This window comes from Cetorhinus maximus, chromosome 3 (genome assembly GCF_964194155.1).
Source record: "Cetorhinus maximus chromosome 3, sCetMax3.hap1.1, whole genome shotgun sequence".
Classification (NCBI taxonomy): Eukaryota; Metazoa; Chordata; class Chondrichthyes; order Lamniformes; family Cetorhinidae; genus Cetorhinus; species Cetorhinus maximus.
The window spans coordinates 45562692-45585463 of NC_135881.1; the positions used below are offsets into that span (position 1 = coordinate 45562692).

General features: G+C 46.3%; 1 protein-coding gene across 1 annotated transcript in view; it reads left to right on the forward strand.

Annotated features, from left to right (window-relative positions):
* The window catches only part of odad2 (outer dynein arm docking complex subunit 2), a 388707-nt gene that overhangs the window by 107439 nt on the left and 258496 nt on the right, over positions 1 to 22772 (forward strand). The window contains exons 8-9 of the mRNA XM_078535576.1: positions 4815 to 5032; positions 13903 to 14040. Of these exons, the coding sequence (XP_078391702.1) occupies positions 4815 to 5032; positions 13903 to 14040 (356 nt within the window). The remainder of the gene's footprint in view (positions 1 to 4814; positions 5033 to 13902; positions 14041 to 22772) is intronic.

Genomic DNA, 22772 nt, shown 5'->3' on the forward strand with positions numbered 1-22772 from the left:
AATAGTTACCCAAGAAATGTTGGAAGGATTAAAATCAGTTCTAACTCTTGGGTAACTATACTGCTGACGTGCCCCCCGCTCCCCCCACAAATCTCCACCAGACAACCCGGCTATCTCGCCACTAACCACCAGACTACCTCACCCCGACCCGACAACACCACCCCCCCCCCACCCCCCCCACAACCCCGACAACATGAATACCCTCCTGACCACTTGACTACCCCCGACCTATGCTATCCCCTCACCCACTTACCTGCCACCCTACCTCCTCACCCACTTACCTGCCACCCTACCCCTCACCCACCTACCTCCCATCCTACCCCTTCACCTTCCATCCTACCCTCTGACCCATCCACCTGCCACCTACCTCCTCACCCACCAACTTATCTGCCACCCTACCCCTGCACTCACCTACTTGCCACCATACTCTACCCCCTCACAATTACACACTTACCTTCTCTTCATAGCTTCTCAAAGTGGCTTTCGGACCTTTAAACTTATAAGGATATCGCAGCTAGTACAGTAAAAAGGGGACATGGCTTGGCTTCCCCTGATGGCCCTGCCCTATGAAGTAGGGGCTCCCAGAACAGGTACACTCTACATTTCTGAGGAGGCCTGGTTCAGAAGTTCAGGCGAGAAATGCAGAACTCTGGTGCAAAGTAAGCAAATAGGAATGGAGAGGCACTCCGATGGTGATTGCCACTCCTTGGAAGGTTTTTCCCAATAATCCTATAAAACCTTGCATTCATAACACACCAGCACCCTCAGAAGTTAAAAATGTGGCTCAATGGATTAGAATGCTCCCTCTCTTGTCAACCTAAGCTTGTTTTCCCATTGTTTTAACTTGAATGCTAAGTAAAATAATTTAAGACAGTTCCAGCCATTTCCTAAATGGACTAAATCATGCTGCGTAAAGATTATTTTCCTTATATCGCATTTGCTTCTTTTGCCAAAAAGATTAATGTTCCCTGTTTTTTTGACCCTTCTCCCAGTGGGAGCAGTTTCTCCCTATCTATTCTGTCGAGACCCTTCATGATTTTGAACATCTCTGTCTCAATACCCTCTCAACCTTCTCTAAAGAGAACATCTCTGGCTTCACCAAACTATCCTTGTTACTGAATTTTCTCATCCCTGGAACCATGAAACCTTTTCTGCACCTTCCCCAGTGCCTTGATATCCTTCCTAAAGGTGGTACCAAGAATTGTGCCTCATTTTTTATTAATTGTTTTATTCTTTCATGGGATGTGAGCTTCACTGACTGGGCCAGCATTTATTGCCCATCCCTAGTTTCCCTTGAGAAGGTGGTGATGAGCTGCCTTCTTGAACCGCTGCAGTCCACATGGTGTAGGGAGGGAGTTTCAGGATTTTGACCCAGCGACAGTGAAGGAGTGGATATATATTTCCAAGTCAGGATGGTGAGTGACTTGGAGGGGAACTTCCAAGTTGTGGTGTTCCCATCTATCTGCCACCCTTGTCCTTCTATATGGTAGTGGTCGTGGGCTTTAAAGGTGCTGTCGAAGGAGCCTAGGTGAATTCCTGTAGTCCATCTTGTTGATGGTACACCGTGCTGTTACTGTGCGTCAGTGGTGGAGAGAATGAATGTTTGTGGATGTGGTGCCAATCAAGTGGGCTGCTTTGTCCTGGATATTGTCAAGATTCTTGAGTATTGTGGGAGCTGCACTCATCCAGGCAAGTGGGGAGTTTTCCATCACACTCCTGACTTGTGCCTTGTAGATGGTGGACAGGCTTTGGGGAGTCAGGAGGTGAGTTGCTCATCACAGGATTCCTAGCCTCTGACGTGCTCTTGTAGCCACACTATTTATATAGCTAGTCCAGTTCAGTTTCTGGTCAATGGTAACCCCCAGGATGTTGACAGTGAGGGATTCAGTGATGCTAAAGCCATTGAACATCAAGGGGCAATGGTTGGATTCTCTCTTGCAGGACATGGTCATTGCCTGACACTTGCGTGGCACGAATGTTACTTACCACTTGCCAGCCCAAGCCTGGATATTGTCCAGGTCTTGCTGAATTTGGGCATGGACTGCCTCAGTATCTGAGGAGTCGCGAATGGTGCTGAACACTGTGCAAACATCAGCAAACATCCCTACTTCTGACCTTATGATGGAAGGAAGGTCATTGATGAAACAGCAGAAGATGGTTGGGCCGAGGACATTACCCTGAGGAACTCATGCAGTGATGCCCTGGAGCCGAGATGACTGACCTACAACAGCTACAACCACCTTCCTTTGTGCTAGGTATGACTCCAATCAGTGAAGAGTTTTCCCCCTGATTTCCATTGACTCCAGTTTTGCTAGGCCTTCTTGATGCCACACTCGGTCAAATGCGGCCTTGATGTCAAGGGCAGTCACTCTCAACTCACCTCTGGAGTTTAGCTCTTTTGTCCATGTTTGAACCAAGGCTGTAATAAGGCCAGGAGCTGACTGGCCTGACAGAACCCAAACTGGGCATCAGTGAGCAGGTTATTGCTGAGCAAGTGCCGCTTGATAGCACTGTTGATGACCCCTTCCATTACTTTACTGATGATGGAGAGTAGACTGATGGGGCGGTAACTGGCCGGATTGGACTTGTCCTGCTTTTTCTGTACAGGACATACCTAGGCACTTTCCCAGATTGCTGGGTAGATACCAGTGTTGTGGCCGCACTGGAACAGCTTGGCTAGGGGCGCAGCTAGTTCTGGAGCACAAGTCTTCAGTACCATTGCTGGAATATTGTCAGGACCCATAGCCTTTTCAGGATCCAGCGCCTTGAGCCATTTCTTGATATCATGTGGAGCGAATTGAATTGGCTGAAGACTGGCATCTGTGATGCTGGGGACCTCTGGAAGAGGCCGAGATGGATCATCCACTTGGCACTTCTGGCTGAAGATTGTAGCCAGAAGCACTGATATGCTGGGCTCTTCCATCACTGAGGATGGGATGTTTGTGATTCTCCTACTCCAGTGACTTGTTTAATTGTCCACCATCATTTGTGACTGGATGTAGCAGGACTTTTTTTTTCATTCATACGATGTGGGTGTCGCTGGCCAGGCCAGCATCTATTGCCCATCCCTTATTCAGAGGGCATTAAGAGTCAACCACATTGCTGTGAGCCTGGACCCACATGTAGGCTAGGCCAGACCAGGTAAGGACAACAGATTTCTTTCCCTAAAGGGCATTAGGGAACCAGATGGTTTTTTACAACAACCAACAATGGTTTTGTGGTCATCATTAGACTTTTAATTCCAGATTTTTATTGAATTCACATTCTACCATCTGCTGTGGTGGGATTCGAACCCGTGTCCCCAGAGCATTACCCTGGGTTTCTGGATTAATAGTCCAGTGACAATATCACTATGCCCTGCCTCCTCTGCAGAGCTTAAATCTGATTGGTTGTGGGATCGCTTCGCTGTATCACTTGCTGTTTGGCACGAAAATAGTCCTGTGTTGTAGCTTCACCAGGTTGACACCTCATTTTTAGGTATGCCTGGTGCTGTGCCTGGCATGCCCTCCTGCACGCTTCATTGAACCAGGGTTGATCCCCTGGTAGAGTGGGGGATATGATGGGCCATGAGGTTACAGATTGTTGTTGTATACAATTCTGCTGCTGTTGATGGCCCACAGCGCCTCATGGATGCCCAGTCTTGAGTTGCTAGATCTGTTCAGAATCTAACCCATTTAGCATGGTGGTAGTGCCACGCAACACAATGGAGGGTATCCTTGATGTGAAGGCGGGACTTCATCTCCACAATGACTGCAGTGTTCACTCTTACCGATACTGTCATGGACAGATGCATCTGCGGCAGGCAGGTTGGTGAGGATGAAGTCAAGTATGTTTTTCCCTCTTGTTGGTTCCCTCACCACCTGCCGCAGACCCAGTGTAGCAGTTATGTCATATGACTTGACCAGCTCGGTCAGTAGTGGTGCTACCAAGCCACTCTTTGCGATGGACATCAAAGGCCCCCCATTCTGTGCCCTTGCCACCCTCACTGACTCATCAGCTGAGGGAGGGCAGTACGTGGTAATCGACAGGAAGTTTTCTTGCCATGTTTGACCTGATGCCACTTTATGGGGTCCGGAGTCGATGTTGAGGACTCCCAGGGCAATTCCCTCCCAACTGTATACCACTATGCTGCCACCTCTACTGGGTCTGTCCTGCTGGTGGGACAGGTGGTGGTGTCTGGGACATTATCCGTAAGATTTGATTATCCTGAGGATGACTATGTCAGGTTGTTGCTTGACTAGTCTGTGAGACAGACTAGATGTTAGTAAGGGGGACTTTGCAGGGTCGACAGGGCTGAGATTGAAGGTGCCTAGGTCATTCGATCTGGTTTCATTCCTATTTTGTGACTTTGTAGCAGTTTTGACTTGCTAAGCCATTTAAGAGTCAACCACATTGTATCACATGTAGGCCAGACCAGGTAAGGACAATAGATTTCCTTCCCTAAATGGGCATTAGTGAACCAGATGGGTTTTTATGACAGTCGTTTCATGGTTATCATTAGATTTTTAATTTCAGATTTTTATTGAATTCAAATTTCACCATCTGCCATGTTGGTATTCAGAACCCAGTCCCCAGAGCATTGGCTTGGGTCTCTGGATTACTAGCCTAGCTACAATACCACAACATCATCACTTCCCCTGTTGATAGTGCTTCAGTTGAGGCCAAACAAATGAAAATCATATGTAAAATGTGTCCAGTGCAAGACTCATTTGATTCTGTAAATAACATTTTCTTTATGTTAAAGGTACTATTATATAAATGCAAGTTGTTGTTTTAGTATATGGAAATTAATCATTTTTTTTAACTCTTGTTAGAATTTTGTACTGCAAAAGAAATCCCCAGCTACTCGTAAGACCCAGAAAACAGAAGTAACTGTTAGTGAGGAACTTGACCAGAGTGAAAAGTTTAACGATTATCAGGAGAAGAATAAGTTTGAAAGAAAGAAACAACCCACAAAGCCTAAGACAAGGGATACAAAGAAAGAAGAAACTCCCTATATACATAAGAATCTGGACTCATCCCATCAGCTGTTGTAAGTGACTGAGTTTGAAATATTATGAACAATAGCTTGGAGCAATGTGTGCCTTCATATAAAAGTGATTAATGAAATATTTTCAGTTTTATAATATATTACCAAAATCATGGTGACCTGTAAACTGAAATAACCGTATTTACCAAATGACTCCCCAAATGAAGAAATTACCAGATAAGACCACTTTTTGTAACTTCTACTGTAGATTGAGTCAGAGTCAACATAAATTAAACATAAATTAATAGGCAAATCATGGTTGGTACGTACTATAAATTACACATGTTATAGCAGATACAGTAGAGACTATTTCACTGGGTAAGTAGGCAGTCCACTCTGCCGTACGGTTGCAGTTTCAACCATACAGTTCTTCCAAGCTGAATCCCAGTCCTTTTCCTTCAAGAACTTAGCTGAATCTCCATAAGCTGCAGCTTCTGCATAAACAGGGTTCCGCCTGTGCAATCTTTTTCATGATGGCGCACTTCTTTCCGGAAAGAAACAGCATCAGCAGTTCTAAATGTGCTCTCCGATTGCTCAGGATTCCAGCTCTCCGACCTGGCTTGCTGACCACCTTTCCTCTCCAGCTCTTCTGCTTTTTCTTCACATCTGGCTGTCATACGGCTTCCGTATTTTAACTTCCTTCTTTTTGGTACCGCTTCAAGGTCCAGGATTGCCAGATCACATGGGCCAGTATTTCTTATTATCCACAAATTACAATTGATTCCTTTACAAACTCCTAAAAGTCCTTTTCAAACATTAAAAAAAAAATTACAGATTCCCCAAACACTTCAAAGTAATTCAAATTTTTCTTACTGTTACTGTTTCTGGGCCAAAGACCATCACAAATAAAACTCAAAGTTTATTAAATTTTCAGACTTCATGGAAAGCCTAACACAAAAATTGTCTTGGTAGTAGGCTAAAATAAAACATGAAGTTTGAAATGGCCCTGCTGAGTTCAAGTCTCCCACTTTTGGGAGCCATGCCCTGTTGCTGTCCCCGCCGCTCCCACGGAAATAGGATGTGTTGAAAATGGGGGCGGGACTTCCGGACCAAGGTCCCACCCATCATTTTTAAAGGTGCCCGGAGTCTCCACAGCTCTGCAAAAATCCAGGCTTCTGTCTCCTTCTGCTCAGCAATTTCCTTACCATGTCAATAATTTGTCTTCGATTCCATAAGCTTTAAATTTAGTTGACCGTCTCTAATAAGAGACTTCATCAAATGCCTTCTGGAAGCCCGTTTGAATAATATCCATAGAAATTCCCCTGTCCACTACTTCAGTTAACTCTTCAAAAAATATATGGTCTGATTCATGAGACATGACATAGGGCAGAGTTTTTCAGCCCCGCCCGCTGCCGGGGTCATCAGGTCACGCCAAAAGTCAATGGACTTTTGCTGGGCTGCTGCATTGCCCGCGGCGGGTCCCGCCACAGTGGCACCGAAGAATCCCGGCCATAGCCTTTACCAATCCATTCTGGCTCTCTGATCAACTGAAATTTTCAATGTGTTCAATCGTGCTATGCTTAATTATAAACTCCAATAATTTCCTGACAACAGATGTTAAAGTGCTCAATCATTCCCTGGATCCCCTCTGCCACCTTTTTTGAGTAGTGGAGTGGCACACACAACCTTCCAATCTAAAGGAAAGATTCCTGAATGTAGAGAATTTTGGAAGATTATAGTTAGGACACCTTCAGTGTTCTTATCTACTTCTTTTAAAATATTGGGATGGAAACAAACTGGCCTTGTGAATTTGTTGTGCTTCAGTGCCATTCATTTCTCCAATATTGCTAACTTGCTTACCTTCGTTTTGGTGAGTCCCTGTTCCTGAATTAATAATAGTTTTATTGGGATGTCTGGCTTGCTGACTTTTTCTTTACTCTTTGCAAGCTCCAACTGTCTGTGTCCATTATTGTATTCGATTGAGGAGAAACGACAGGCTTAGAGAGGGGAATATGGCTACGTGGAGAAACTTGTTTAAAGTCCTTCCAGTACACAATGGCTTATTTTATGGTTAAGTTTAGTATTCCTTTCAGAGTTATTTCATGTTGAAATGAACTGTATTATAAATTACCTGTCCAGCTGAGTCATATACCGAGATAATAGCTGAGAAAAGTGTTTAAAGATAAATTGAGCAAGTGATTGGTTCATTGAATAGTATCTTCTGCAACCCGACCGTAACTTTATAATGAACTTGATCCATTCCATTGGTTGTTTTCATGTGGAATCCTTGTTCCTGCAAAACTGTATGGTTATCAGTTGGCATTAAGTTAATCAAAAAAATATTGATATTTGATTCTTTGTGTTTTGAACAGAGTTAACTTATCACCATCCTGGTAAAGTTTGATGTATTGTAAGAAAAGCAAAGGTGTTTATAAAGCACAATTTAAAGATGTCCCAATGCTTTATAACTAATGAAGTACTTTTCAATTGTAGCCGCTGCTGGGCTTCCCACTGAGGAAGGGGTTGTTTTTGGAGCATTCTCCTCTGGTCAACTATTTAATTGCCCACCATCATTCACGACTGAATGTGGCATGACTGCAGAACTTTAATCTGAACCGTTGGATTGCATAGCATCTTGCTTCCAGCGTTTGGTATGCATGTAGTCATATGCTGCAGCTTCACCAGGTTGGCACCTCATTTTTAGGTGTGCCTGATGTTATGCTCTCCTACATTCCTTACTGAAACAGGATTTATCTCCCAGCTTAATGGTAGTGATAGAGCAAGGAATATGCCAGGCCATGAAGTTACAGATTGTGATTGCATACAATTTAGCTGCTGCTGATGGCCAACAGTGTCTCATGGATGCCCAGTTTTGAGCAGCTACGTCTCTTCTGAAACTAAACTATTTAACATGGTGATAGTTTTTTTTATCCATTCATGGGATGTGGGCACCGCTAGCTAGGCCACCAATTATTGCCCATCCTTAATTGCCCTTGAGAAGATGGTGGTGAGCAACATTCTTGAACTGTTGCTGCCCGTGTAGTGTAGGTACCCAAAGTGCTGTTAGGGAGGGAGTTCCAGGATTTTGACCCAGCGACAAGGAACAGCGATATATTTCCAAGTCAGGATGGTGAGTGGCTTGGAGGGGAACTTCCAGGTGGTGGTGTTCTCACCTGTCTGCTGCCCTTGTCCTTCTAGATGGTAGCAGTGGGGGGGTTTGGAAGGTGCTGTTGAAGGAGCCTTGGTGAGTCCCTGTAGCACATCTTGTAGGTGGTACACACTGCTGCCACTGTGCGTCGGTGGTGGAAGGAGTGAATGTTGAAGGTGGTGGATTTGGTGGCAGTCAAGCAGGCTACTTTGTCCTGGGTGGTGTCAAGCTTCTTGAGTGTTGTGGGAGCTGCACATATCCAGGCAAGTGGAGCGCATTCCATCACACTCTTGACTTGTGCCTTGTAATTAGTGGACAGGCTTTGGGAAGTCGGGAGGTGAGTTACTAATCGCAAGATTCTGAGCCTCTGATCTGCTCTTGTAGCCACAGTATTTATATGGCTAGTTTCGGGCTAATGGTAACCCCAAGAATATTGATAGTGGGGGATTCAGTGATGGTAATGCCATTGAATGTCGAGGGGCGATGCTTAGATTCTCTCTTGGTGGAGATGGTCATTGCCTGGCACTTGTGTGGTGTGAATGTTACTTTCCACTTGTCAGCCCAAGCCTGGATATTGTCCAGATCTTGCTGCATTTGGACATGGACTGCTTCAGTATCTGAGGAGAAGAGAATGGTGCTGAACATTGTGCAATCATCAGTGAACATCCTCACTTCTGTCCTTCTGATGGAAGGAAGGTCATAGTGTGACGATGGAGAGTGTTCCTAGTGTGAGGATGGGACATCGTCTCCACAAAGACTGTGCAGTGGCCACTCCTATTAATACTGCCAAGGACAGATGCATCTGCAACAGGCAAATTAATGAGGATGAGATTAAGTAGGCTTTCTCTCTTGTTGGTTCTCACACCTCCTGCGGCAGGCCTAGCCTGCCAGATCCATGTCCTTCGGTTCTCAGCTAGCTCAGTTAGTAGTGGTTCTATTGAACCACTGTTGGTGATGGACATTGAAGTCCACCACGCAGAGTTTATTTTGTGTTGTTGCTACCTTTATTGCTTCTTCCAAGTTTTGTTCAACATAGAGAAGCATTGGCTCATCAGTTGAGGGAGGATCGTAAATGGTAATCAGTTGGAATCTTCCTTGTCCATGTTTGACCTGATGCCATGAGACTTCATGGGTCTGGAGTCAAATGTTGAGAACTGCCAGGACAACTCCTTCTGGACTGTACACTCCTGTGCGTCTACCTCTGGTGGGACAGGGCATACACAGGGATGTGATGGAGATATCCAGTTCATTGCTTGTAAGGTTGATTTGGTGAGTATGACTATGTCAGGCTGTTGCTTGATCAGTCTGTGGGACAGAGAACTCTTCCAAATTTGGCACATGTCCCCAGATAAGACCATAAGACATAGGAGCAGAAATTAGGCCAATCGGCCCATCGAGTCTGCTCCGCCATTCAATCATGGCTGATAAGTTTCTCAACCCCATTCTCCCGCCTTCTCCCCGTAACCTTTGATCCCCTTACCAATCAAGAACCTATCTATCTCGGTCTTAAATACACTCAATGACCTGGCCTCCACAGCCTTCTGTGGCAATGAATTCCATACATTCACCACTCTCTAGCTAAAGAGGTTTCTCCTCATCTCTGTTCTAAAAGGTCTTCCCTTTACTCTGAGGCTGTGCCCTCGGGTCCTAGTCTCTCCTACTAATGGAAACATCTTCCCCACGTCCACTCTATCCAGACCTTTCAGTATTCTGTAAGTTTCAATCAGATCCCCCCCTCATCCTTCTAAACTCCATCGAGTATAGACCCAGAGTCCTCAAACGTTCCTCATATGTTAAGCCTTTCATTCCTGGGATCATTCTCGTGAACCTCCACTGGACCCTCTCCAGGGTCAGCACATCCTTCCTGAGATACGGGGCCCAAAATTGCTCACAATATTCTAAATGTGGTCTGACCAGAGCCTTATAAAGCCTCAGCAGCACATCCCTGCTTTTATATTCTAGTCCTCTCGAAATAAATGCCAACATTGCATTTGCCTTCCTAACTACCAACTCAACCTGCAAGTTAACCTTAAGAGAATCCTGGACTAGGACTCCCAAGTCCCTTTGCACTCCAGATTTCTGAATTCTCTCCCCATTTAGAAAATAGTCCATGCCTCTATTCTTCCTACCAAAGTGCATGACCTCACACTTCCCCACATTGTATTCCATCTGCCACTTCTTTGCCCATTCTCCTAACCTGTCCAAATCCTTCTGCAGTCTCCCCGCCTCCTCAATACTACCTGTTCCTCCACCTGTCTTTGTATCATCTGCAAACTTAGCCAGGATGCCCTCAGTTCCTTCATCTAGATCATTAATGTATAAAGTGAAAAGTTGTGGTCCCAACACTGACCCCTGCAGAACTCCACTAGTCACCTGCCGCCATCCTGAGAAGGACCCCCTTATCCCCAATCTCTGCATCCTGCCAGACAGCCAATCTTCTATCCATGCTAATACCTTGCCTCTAACACCATGGGCTCTTATCTTACTGAGCAGCCTCCTGTGCGGCACCTTGTCAAAGGCCTTCTGGAAGTCCAAGTAGATAACATCCATTGGCTCTCCATTGTCTAACCTACTCGTTACCACCTCAAAGAATTCTAACAGATTTGTCAGGCATGACCTCCCCTTGATGAAACCATGCTGACTTTGCCCTATTTTACCTTGCATTAAAAAGTATTCTGAAATCTCATCCTTAATAATGGACTCTAAAATCTTACCAACGACCGAGGTCAGGCTAATCGGCCTGTAATTTCCCGTCTTTTGTCTCACTCCCTTCTTAAACAGGGGGGTTACATTAGCGATTTTCCAGTCCTCTGGGACCCTCCCTGACTCCATTGATTCCTGAAAGATCACCACTAACGCCTCCACTATCTTTTCAGCTATCTCCTTCAGAACTCTGGGGTGTAATCCATCTGGTCCAGGTGATTTATCCACCTTCAGACCTTTCAGTTTTCCTAGCACCTTCTCCTTGGTAATGGCCACCATACTCACCTCTGCCCCCCGACTCTCTTGAACTTTGGGGATGTCACTCGTGTCTTCCACTGTGAAGACTGACGCAAAGTACCCATTCAGTTCCTCCGCCATCTCTTTGTTCCCCACTACTACTTCTCCAGTGTCATTTTCCAGCGGTCCAATGTCCACTTTTGCCTCTCTTTTATCCTTTATATATCTAAAAAAACTTGCAATCTTCTTTTATATTACTGGCTTGTTTACCCTCATATTTAATCTTCTCCCTCCTTATTTTTTTTTTAGTTGTCCTCTGTTGGTCTTTGTAGGCTTCCCAATCCCCTGGTTTCCCACTGCTCTTCGCCGCATTGTATGCTTTCTCGTTAGCTTTTGTGCTATCCCTGACTTCCCTTGTCAGCCATGGTTGCCTCGTCCTCCCTTTAGTATGCTTCTTCTTCCTAGGAATGAATTTTTGCTGTGTCTCCCAAGTTACTCCCAGAAACTCCTGCCATTGCTGTTCCATTGTCTTTCCTGCTAGGCTCATCTCCCAGTCAATTCTGGCCAGCTCATCCCTCATGCCCCTGTAGTTGCCTTTGTAATACGGTTACATCTGATTCCAGCTTTTTCCTCTCAAATTGCAGGGTAAATTCTATCATATTATGGTCACTTCCTCCTAAGGGTTCCTTCACCTTAAGCTCCCTTATCAAATCTGCCTCATTACACATCACTAAATCTAGAATTGCCTGTTCCCATGTGGGCTCCACCACAAGCAGCTCCAAAAAGCCATCTCGTAGACATTCCACAAATTCCTTTTCTTGGGATCCACTACCAATTTGATTTTCCCAGTCTACCTGCATATTGAAATCCCCCATGATCACTGTAACCTTGCCTTTCTTACACACCTTTTCTATCTCCTGGTGTATTTTGTGCCCCACATCCTGACTAGATGTTAGTGAAGCAGGACTTTACTGGGTTGACAGGACAGCGTATGCCATTGTTGTTTCCAGTGCCTAGGTCAATGCCTGCTAGTCCATCTGGTTTCACTCTTATTTGACATTTCTGTATGAGTAGCTTGCTAGGCCATTTCAGAGATACTTAAGTGTCAAACACATTGCTGTGGGTCTGGATTCACATGTAGACCAGACCAGGTAAGGATGGCAGATATCCTCCCCAAAGGGTGTTATTGAATCAGATAGGTTTTTACAACAATCTTGAAGTATCATTGATCATTATTGATGAGTTGAGCATTTTAATTCCAAATTAATTAATTAATTGAATTTAAAAATATCCAGCTGCCCCAGTGAAATTTGAACCCCTGTTTCTGGATTTAGTCCAGGCCACTGGATTACTAGTCCAATAACTTTAGCACTGTGCTACTGTCAGATACCAGCTGATGCTGAGCTCATGGTTAGCCTTAGATCTGTTGCATGATCGCAATGTTTATCTGTTTTTCTGCCTGTTTCTTCAGGACAATGCCAAGCAACTCTCCAATAGGCTTCAAGATCACTTAAATGCTACTTATTGCTGTTGGATTGATAACTACATATGAACATACGAATTAGGAGCAGGAGTAGGTCATTCGGCCCCTCGAGTCTGCTCTGCCATTTAATAAGATCATGGCTGATCTGAATGTAACCTCAATCCCACATTCCTGCCTACCCCTGGTAGCCTTTCAGCCCCTTGTTAATCAAAAAGTTATCTAGCTCTGCCTTCAAAATATTCAAAGACTCTGCTTCCACTGCCTTTTGAGGAAGACAGTTCCAAAGACTCACAACCGCCTGAGAGAAAAAATTTCTCCTCATCACTGTCTTAAATGAGCGACCCCTTATTTTTAGACAGTGACCCCTAGTTCTAGATTCTTCCACAAGAGGAAACATCCTCTCCACATCCACCCTGTCAAGACCCCTCAGGATCTTAAAGGTTTTAATTAAGTCGCCTCTTACTCTTCTAAATTCCAGTGGACACAAGACTAACCTGTCCAGTCTTTCCTCATAAGACAACCTGGCCATTCCTGGTATTAGTCCAGTAAACCTTCTCTGAATTGCTTCTAATGCATTTACATCTTTCTTTAAATAAGGAGACCAGTACTGTATACAATACTCCAGATGAGGTCTCACCAGTGGCCTGTACAACTGAAGCATAGCCTCCCTACTTTTGTAATCAATTCCCCTTATAATAAGTGATAACATTCTATTGGCTTTCCTAATTACCTGTTGTACCTGCGTACTAACATTTTGTGATTCATGCACTAGGACAACCAGATCCCTCTGAATCTCAGAGCTCTGCATTCTCTCACCATTTAGATAATAAGCTTCCTTTTCATCCTTCCTGCCAAATTGAATGATTTCACATTTGCCCACATTATACTCCACTTGTCAAATCTTTGCCCACTCACTTGACCCATCTATGTCACTTTGTAGCCTCCTTACGTCCTCTTCATAAGTTACTTTCCTACCTATCTTCGTGTCATCAGCAAATTTAGCCACCATTCCTAAGGTCCCTTCATCCAAGTCATTTAGATAAATTGTAAAAAGTTGAGGCCCCAGCACTGACCCCTGTAGCACACCACTCGTCACATCCTGCCAACCAGAAAATGACCCATTCATGCCAACTCTCTGCTTTCTGTTAGCTAACCAATCTAGCTAACCAAACAGCTTTAACTCTCCTTGTTATCCCAATAACTTTTCCAAATTATCTGAAAATCAGAAGAATGAGTCGGAATAAAATTAGATTTTTCTGTTTTTATATACCTTTTTAAGGGTTTCAGTTATGATTTGCTGATTTATTCTAAGTATGATATCTATAGAGCTCTCAAAAGTAATTCTCTTTGTTTTTTTTAAAGCTCAAAGGAGGAAAAAACTCAAATGAAAGACCAGGACCCCAAGAAGACTAAACAAGAGAAAGAAAATGTTGATATTGTCGCAACCAAGAAACACAAGTGCAAAGCAGCTCAAGAAAAAAGACTTTTGCTGCAGGGAATGTGAGTATTAACTTTCTTTTCTAATTATTCATCTTTTTTATTTGTTCATGGGATCTGGGTGTCATTGGCTAGGCTAGCATTTATTGCCCATCCCTAACTGCCTTTGAGAAGATGGTGGTGAGCTGCCTTCTTGAACCATTGCGTCTATGTGGTATGGGTATACACATGAGATGCCTTATGTGCATGTATGCTACAACATACAACCTATCAGAATGTACAGGGTTTTAAGTCCTACGTTGTGTCACACTCAGCATTGTGGGCATGGTTTGATTACGGACAAGTTGGTGGCATGGGCCCCTCATTTACAGTCACTGGCGTTCATGTGAGGGAACCAGGTTGTGAATGACTTTATTACCATGTGTGTTTACAATATGATGAGGCCCATGGTTATGATGGTGAGGGTTTCTGCCATTTGAGTGTGACTGAGTTCAATTCATTGATGTCTGTTCTCTCCCTTGTGGGATTTGGGCAGTCCCTTGAATAATTGTGGAATCAATGTACAAGGTTTTTCAGGTGGAATTATGTCACTAGGGACTGGCTGATGGCAGTTGTGATATCAGAGGACCTTATGATAAGCTATTTTGCACAAGGATCCACCTGGCGATGATCTCTTCCTGCACAGAGTCAGCCCTGGCTACATGGTCAAGCCTCCCAGCTGCTCTGCCATTGGCAGCCTCCTTATCCTCATCCATTTTGGAAACTTCCCAATGAACATGGGCTTCTTCCCTTCTTCCTCCTTCTCACCTTCCTCTTCCTCAAGAGGTTGGAGCTCTGCCCATGGCCTCTTCGTCATTGATTTGTAGGCCCCTTTGCTGCACAGTGTTGTGCAGCATGCAGCACACCACTGCTAGATACCCTTGCTGTAGTATATTGCAGAGCTCCACCTAGGCACATGAAGTGCATCTTTAAAATGCCAATTGCCTGCTCGATGGCACTCCAGGTGATGATATGGCTGCTGTTGTGGTTGTGCTCTCTCTCTCTCTGTTTGTAGGCCCCTAAAGGGGGTCATTATCCAAGTTCTTAAGGGATAACCCTTGTCCACTAGAAGCCAACCACAGACCTGCATCGGTGGCTGAAATAGATGAGGGAGGTGTGAACTCCTTAGTATGAAGGAGTCTTGGCAGCTGCAAGGGAACCTCCTCACACATGGGGAGATTGTGGCTTAATGTCGCTGGACTAGTAATCCAGAGACCCAGGCTAATGCTTAGTGCTCTAAAGACATGGGTTCAAATCCCACCACAGCAGCTGGTGGAATTTGAACTCAGTTGATAAACCTGGAATTATAAAGCTAGTTTCAGTAATGGGGATCATAAAACTATCATTGATTGTTGTAAAAACCAATCTGGTTCACTAATGTCCTTTAGGGAAGGAATTCTGCCATCCTTACCTGGTCTGGCCTACATGTGACTCCAGACCCACAGCAATGTGGTTGACTCTTAACTGCCCTCTGAAATGACCTAGCAAGGTCAGCTCAAGGGCAATTAGGGATGGGCCCACATCTCAAGAAAGAATAAAGATTAAAAAGATAGAACTTGTAGGCACATTGATTGAGTGGAAAGACTTCCAATTGACAAATGTGTCTGTATGTTGGATTGGGGCATTTAAGGCAACATGGGTGTGATCAATAATACCCTGCACCTGAATGAAGCCTGCGAATTGGGCAAAGATGTGGCTCTCTGCATCTGAGAGACAAAATCTATAGGGAAACTAATGTGATCCCCCACAGAAGCAAACAGGGGATTAGTTACAGCTTTCATGCAGCTGTGTGCTGCTGACTGAGATATATCAGACAAGTCTGCTGAAAGATCTTGAGGCATAGAAGTTGAGCAACGGTTACCTTCACAGCCACTGGTAGGGCATGGGGGTTGATGGATTGTTGCTGCTGAACCATATGACATATGTCTGTCACCACCTCACGGCTTAGCTTCACTCACCTATGACTTGTTCTCCATCATATTGAGGTAGGATGTCATAGTTCTGTACACCCCACAGTGTTGTACCTGGTTGTCCTACTCTCTTCCTCCACCTTCCTGGTGCACATGCAGCAGCTTCTTCCTCCTGACCTTCTGCTTTCCCTCTGGCCCCCGGCTGCTCATGGTGACTGGCTTCCATGACCTCAATGTGCGAGGGTACCATGCCCATCTTCTATGTTCCTTCGCACGAAGTGCTACGTGTCCTTCTTCAGCACAAAGTTCTTCCTGGTACCTGGGCGCATGAGTCAGTAGGGGCAAAATTAATTTCCCTACGAGACCAGGAATTCCATCCTTCTAATCCCTTGGCTTAAAAGAAGACAGTTGTAATTTATTTTCTGGGGACGCTTCTGGGGCTATGAATAAAAGTTTAAAAAAAGTTCCACAAGGGTACCCTGGCTATCCAAAGAAATACACCAAGTTCAGACTTGCTTTTACTAGGTCTACTTTGCACAATTCGAGTTGCACGCTCCTAGGCTACCAAAATCTGACTAGAGTAGAGGTAGCTGATGATTTAAAAGGCCAGCTGCCTCCGTAAAATGTGCATGCATGAAACATCCCCCCACCCCCCCCTCCCCCCCGGCGAAAATGGGAAGTGCTGTGGTCGGGGGCAGGACTTACAATTTTCGGGCAGTTCAGCTATTTTCACCATGACAAAGAGGCTCTCCATCATGGTGAAAATCTGGGCCTATGTTAACAGATGTATATGAGGAGCAGCATGTAGATGAGAAATAGGAGTGGGTCAGGGAATGATCCTTACAGAATTCCAAAGGTCTCTGGGCTGCACTCTTTCATGCACTATAAATAAATATAAATCATCGTCACAGAGAGAACTGTGTATTCAGATACATAGATCTTTGAAGGTGGGAGGACAAGTTGATATAGCTATTAAAAAGGTACACAGGATCCTTGGATTTAAAATAGAGGCATAAGTACAAATGCAAGGAAGTAATATTAAATTTTTCTAAGTTGCATGTTAGGCCTCAGCTGGAGCATTGTGTTCAATTCTTTGCACCACACTTTAGAAAAGATATCGAAACCTTGGAGTGAGTGCTGAAGAGATTTGGCTAGCGTCACCTTGGGCAGGGTCCCAAGAAGGGTGGTTGAAATACTCACCTTTTGTGGCTAAGAGGTCATTTGTAGGGATACAAAATTGGCTCTGTGACAGGAAACAGGGAGTCGTGGTTAATGGATGCTTTTTGGGCTAGAGGAAAGTTTGTGGTGGAATTCCCCAGGGATCCTTGCTTTTCTTATATATATTCATGACTTAGACCTTGATTTACATGCACAATTTCAAAATTTATGGATGATGTGAAACTTGGAACCATTGTAAACTGTGAGGAGGATAGTGAGAACTTCAAAAGGACATAGACAAGTCAGTGGAATGGATGGACAGGTGGCAGATGAAGTTCAATGTGGAGAAATGTGAAGTAAATAATTTTGGTCGGAAGTGCCTGAAGAGACAACACAAAATAAAGGGTACAACTCTAAATGGGATGCAAGAGCAGAGGGACCTGGATGTATCAGTGCACAAGCCATTGAAGGTGGCAAGACAGGTTGAGAGAGCAGTTAATAAGGCATACAGTATCCAAGGCTTTATTAATAGGGCCATAGAATATAAGAACAAGGAGAGTATATTGAACTTGTACAAACCACTAGCTCAGCTTCAGCTGGGGTATTGCATCCAGGTCCGAGTGTCACACTTTAGGAAAGATGTGAAGGCATTAGAACAGGCTTTTCCAATGTTTTAGCTTGGGGAGGGCACATTTCCATTTGTTTAAGGGGCCGACGAGCAAATTTTAGAAAGATAAAGTTCGGTATAACTTTAAAATGAATTTGAAAAAAACAATGTTGGGTGGAAATTTCTGTGCCCGTTGGCGTCAGGCGTGTTCGGCGAGAAGGCCAAAAATCGGTTTCACGATGTTGTGAAAACAGTTTGCAATCATCCGTTCTGCCCATCAATGGCGGGCTGCATTTCCCACCATCGGATGTCGGGAACCTCATTGTAATACTCCTGCATATCATTATAAGATCAGCCTGCCGGAATCGTCTGCCCACACAGGATTGTCCGCCCACGTTGGCGAGAAAACATGTAGTGCAGAACACGTCTTGACAAGTGTGACATGCAGAAGTCAGGAGTTATCGCCAGGGCCTTGCTCACATTGCAAACAACTGAGGAGCAGAAGATGCTGGAGCCTGACAGCCTGGAGGAATGTTTGTGACATACGGGTGGATTCTCATGGACATGGCTCCACTCTGAAGCAGCTCATGGAAGTTGGAAAGTCACCGTTGAGGGTCTGCTCACGACAGATAGTCGCGGGGGTGGAGAAGAAGGTCCAGCTGTGTTTGGGAGAGGAAGATGTACTCGGGGGTGGGATGGGAAGGTCTAGGGTCGACTGGGAGAGGAAATAGTGTCAGGGAGGGTGGGTGAGGTTGCGGGGGTGGAAGGAAGGCATCGGGGTGGGGGGTGTGGTTGGGGTGTTAATGAAGGTGTCGGGGGATCAGGTTAGGAAGGGGGGAACAAAGGTGTCGATGGGGGAAGGACTACGGGGGAGGTGGAGAAGGGGATAATGGGGGAGAAGACAGCAACTGGGAAGATGGGTGGGAGATGTAAGGGAAGGAGTTTGGAGGGGGGAAGGATTGCGGAGAAGGGAAGGAGTCCGGGGGAGGAAGGAGTGCGGAGAGGGGAGGGAATAAGGGTGGTGGAAGAAGTAAGGATGCAGGAAGGGGAAAGGACTAGGGGTGAATGGGAGTCCAGGGGGCGGGGGGTAAGGAGCTCCAAGGGGGGAAGGAATCCGGAGTGGGGGGATGTCCAGGTGAACGTGCAAGGGAGGGCTGTGATGAGTCCATGACTCCCACCTGGGGGAGTGGGAGTCCACTGAGGGTGGGCGTGGTACAAGAGAATGGTGAAAGTGACTGAAGGCAGAGTGAGGCGGTAGGGTGGGACGGTGAGGGTGCGACAGCATCAGTAGAAGGAATGGTGAGGGTGGCTGGAGGGGACTCGGAGGCAGACATGGACCCTGTGGGTGGGAAGGACGAGTTTGGGGAGGTTAATGGGGGTGGGATTTTCGGTAAGGAAGGGAATGAACACGTTCACCTGGACATCCCAAAAGAAAACGGTTGTGGCTGGTAGGTCATAGAGGGCGGAAGGTGATACCGGGGGTTTGACATTGAATGGGGAAAGGAAATGGGTGACAAAGGGAGTGGAAAGTGCAGGGGAGTGAAAGAAAAACTGTAGCATTACCATGCTGTCTAAATTGAAAGTGAAACAAGAGTCATGGTGGGCGAGAACAAGTGCTGCATGGAAGTGTGATCAGTGGGTGGGCGGAGATGCAGGTCAGCTCAGATGGTCAACTGAAAGCGAACCCTAGCAGACAGCATTGAAAATGCTCAGAGATGAGTGTGATACAACAGGATCCATGTGTGGGGGAGAGTGCTTGCACAAGGCTCCGAAAGACCCTGGCACACACATACACACACACACTTCTCCTTCCAGAAATACTCGTGCCGGGTACGTACAGCTGAACTGCTAATGGTGGAGGATGCAGTGGGACTCGTGAAGCCTGTCAATGAAGCTGAAAGACACTATTACACATTATTCAGTGAAAGTGAATACATGTGTATTCTGTGTTTCTGTATTTCCAGATTGTAAAGTGGCAAAATGTGTTCACCTGTGCAACCAACTGTCGTCAGAACTTTTAAATTTAGACTTCTAATTGCTGCCCTGACATCCGCAACAGGGGTGGACACAGCCTGTACAATTGTTGGCCCTGTTGCCTCTGATGCCTTCGGCGTGGGTCCTTTGGAGAGCCGAGACCTTGGGGGCCCTGGCTTGCTTTGGCTGTCCTCCTGTGGGCCAGCTGCTCCCTCTACAGTGACGAGGATCAGATTGAAGGGGTCACAGGCAAAGGGGGCTCAGAGGGAGCAGACAGCCTCTGAGATTCCTGAGTGGATGACCCAGGGGTGTCCAGCTGCCGCTCCTCCTCCCTTGGGGTGCCCGGGCACCCAGGCCTGACTCCTTGAGGAAAAGGAGCACCTGGGGAGACATTGAAGTGCCCCATTTCCCTCTCGCCTTGCCACTGCAGGAACACACCTATGGCCACCGTGATGGAGTGCAGGTCTGCACACATCTCTGCATTGTGCTGGACCAGGGTCTCAATGGCATCTGCCATCCTACCCATGGAGACCTCCATAAGCATGCAAGTGGGCACCACTTCATCAGAGAGCAAGCGAACGCACTCCAACTCATGTGCCACTCTGTTGAGGGCTTCCAGCAGCTCTGCATGGTGTTCCTCTGCCTTCTGCTGACTCTCCTGGATGAGTTGGAAGGCCAAATCCAGAGGCTCATCATCTGACTCTAACCTCACAGATGCCTTTTTTCCAGCAATCCTCCGAGTGCCAGGGAGCTCGGCTAAACCTGCCTCCTCCTGCTGAGGACGTGTGTCCGTGCGGTGACCACCAGATTGTGAACCCAAGCCTGCTCTAAACCTCGGTCCCACCAAGGCGTGTGTCTTTGTGCTGGTCGAGGGTGGGGTAAGCCCTGTGAAGAGTCTTCCAGGCTGCTTATTTCCAGCTCTTCAATGGAGCAGGAGTCCTCTCGGCTGGTGGTGTGGACGTGGACGGAGCTGAGCGGCCAGCTAGCTGAGGGTGTCAGTCGCTTGGCAGAGCTCCCTGTGAACCAAAGTAGAGATAATTAGTGCATGGCAGTACAGTCAAAAGCAGGAAAGAGAGCACTTACATTTGCGTTGAGAGAGGGATGTTGTGGTGCAGGATCCTCATGAGGGTACTTGCCGCCAACCTCACCGTTGTCGCAGGCATGGCCCACATCCTCACCAGTCAGTTGATGGCATACTCCTCAAAGTGAGTCAGGGCCTAATATGGCCACTCAACGCCACCTCCCTGTCTGGGATCTCTCCCTGCTGTTGTGAGCAGGCTTCTCCTGCATGAAAACTGATGGAGAGAGCGTGAGATGGAAGGACACACGGCATTGCATGGAATGTTTGTGTGGCGAGGGGAGACATGAACGGGATGAGGCTGCGAGCTCCAGAGGATATGAGCCGGAGGAAGATGTGAGGGTGTGTGTGTGAGAGTAATTTTGTTTTTGTTCATTCATGGGATGTGAACTTCGCTGGCTGGGTCAGCATTTATTGCCCATCCCTAGTTGCCCTTGAGGAGGTGGTGGTGAGCTGCCTTCTTGAACCGCTGCAACCCATGTGGTGTAGGTACACCCAAAGTGCTGTTGGAAGAGCGTTCCAGGATTTTGACCCAGCAACAGTGAAGGAACGGCGATGTATTTCCAAGTCAGGATGGTGAGTGACTTGGAGGGGAACTTCTAGGTGGCGGTGTTGTTCCTTGAGGTGTGAGATCCCTGTGGACGTGTGATGAGTTTGTGATTGTGTGAGTTGAGAGTGATGAGAAGAATGGCTTTCCTTGGTGGAATGGATGAGACCATTCATCCTGTTGCGGGACTGGGTGGCAGTCCTGTATAAAAACAAAAATAAAAACAAAAAACTGCGGATGCTGGAAATCCAAAACAAAAACAGAAATACCTGGAAAAACTCAGCAGGTCTGGCAGCATCGGCGGAGAAGAACAAAGTTGACGTTTCGAGTCCTCATGACCCTTTGAAACGTCAACTTTGTTCTTCTCCGCCGATGCTGCCAGACCTGCTGAGTTTTTCCAGGTATTTCTGTTTTTGTTTTGGCAGTCCTGTATGGCAGGGCATTGGCGCTGACCACCCCTGCCACCGCCTCCCATGCTGGATTAGTGATGTTGCTGCCCACCCTGTGGCCAGAGTGGGGTAGGGGACATCACAGCAGGCATCCACTGCATCCAAAAGATGCTTGAGGAACGCTTCATTAAACTGGGGGGGGCTGCAGTATTCTTGCCTCTTAGGGCCATGACTTCTTTGCAGCAGTTGTGGGCTATAAGCACTCAAAGTGTGCACAAGGCTGCACTTTAAATATGGTGCATGGCGTGATGAAGCAGTGAGATGATAACGTGGCGGGCGAATGAGAGCCCGCCTGCCATCGAAATGACGTGTTTCGTGGGAATGCATAATTAATGTGGTGGGATTGGGATGATTTGGCGTGAGAAGCCACCATTGCGGCTGGCGGGTAAAACGTTGTTTTTCCCACCCGCTACTGCACTTAGTGCAAATCTGGGATGATTCTGCCTGTCGGGTTATTAAGAGAAGAAACAATTGCTGAGCAAAAATAAAGCAATGTCATTGCAATAAGTTAAATTTAAAAAGAGTAATTAATAAAAATGACCAGAGTGTGAGAGGGTCGGAGTGTGTGTGCCAGGCACACTCCCAGTCTCTGGGTGCTCACACAGCCTCACTCTCTGTGAATGGGTGTGTGCATGTGTGGTGGTGGGAGTAAGTGAGAAAACTGAGACTGGGAGTAAGGCACACACACAATCACACTCACTTATTCGCTCATTTCACTCACTGCCAGTTCAAGGGACATCACCATTCACTCTCACACACACACCTTCATCTGCCCTGTGAATTGTGTCCTCATCCTGTCCATGGCACCTACCCACACATGCCAGGTATCTTTTTCATCTGGCCTGGCAGGTATTCTGCTTACACTCTCTCCATCTGTATTCATGCTGACACACAACACAAGGGAGAAAACTTAGACCGATGGAGGAATGCCTGACATCAAGGTGCTCACAGACTTTGAAAATAGAGTCATCCAGCTGGCCGGCGACGATCTGGACCATTCCTGTGCTGACGGTGAGGTTGGCAGTGCTCAACC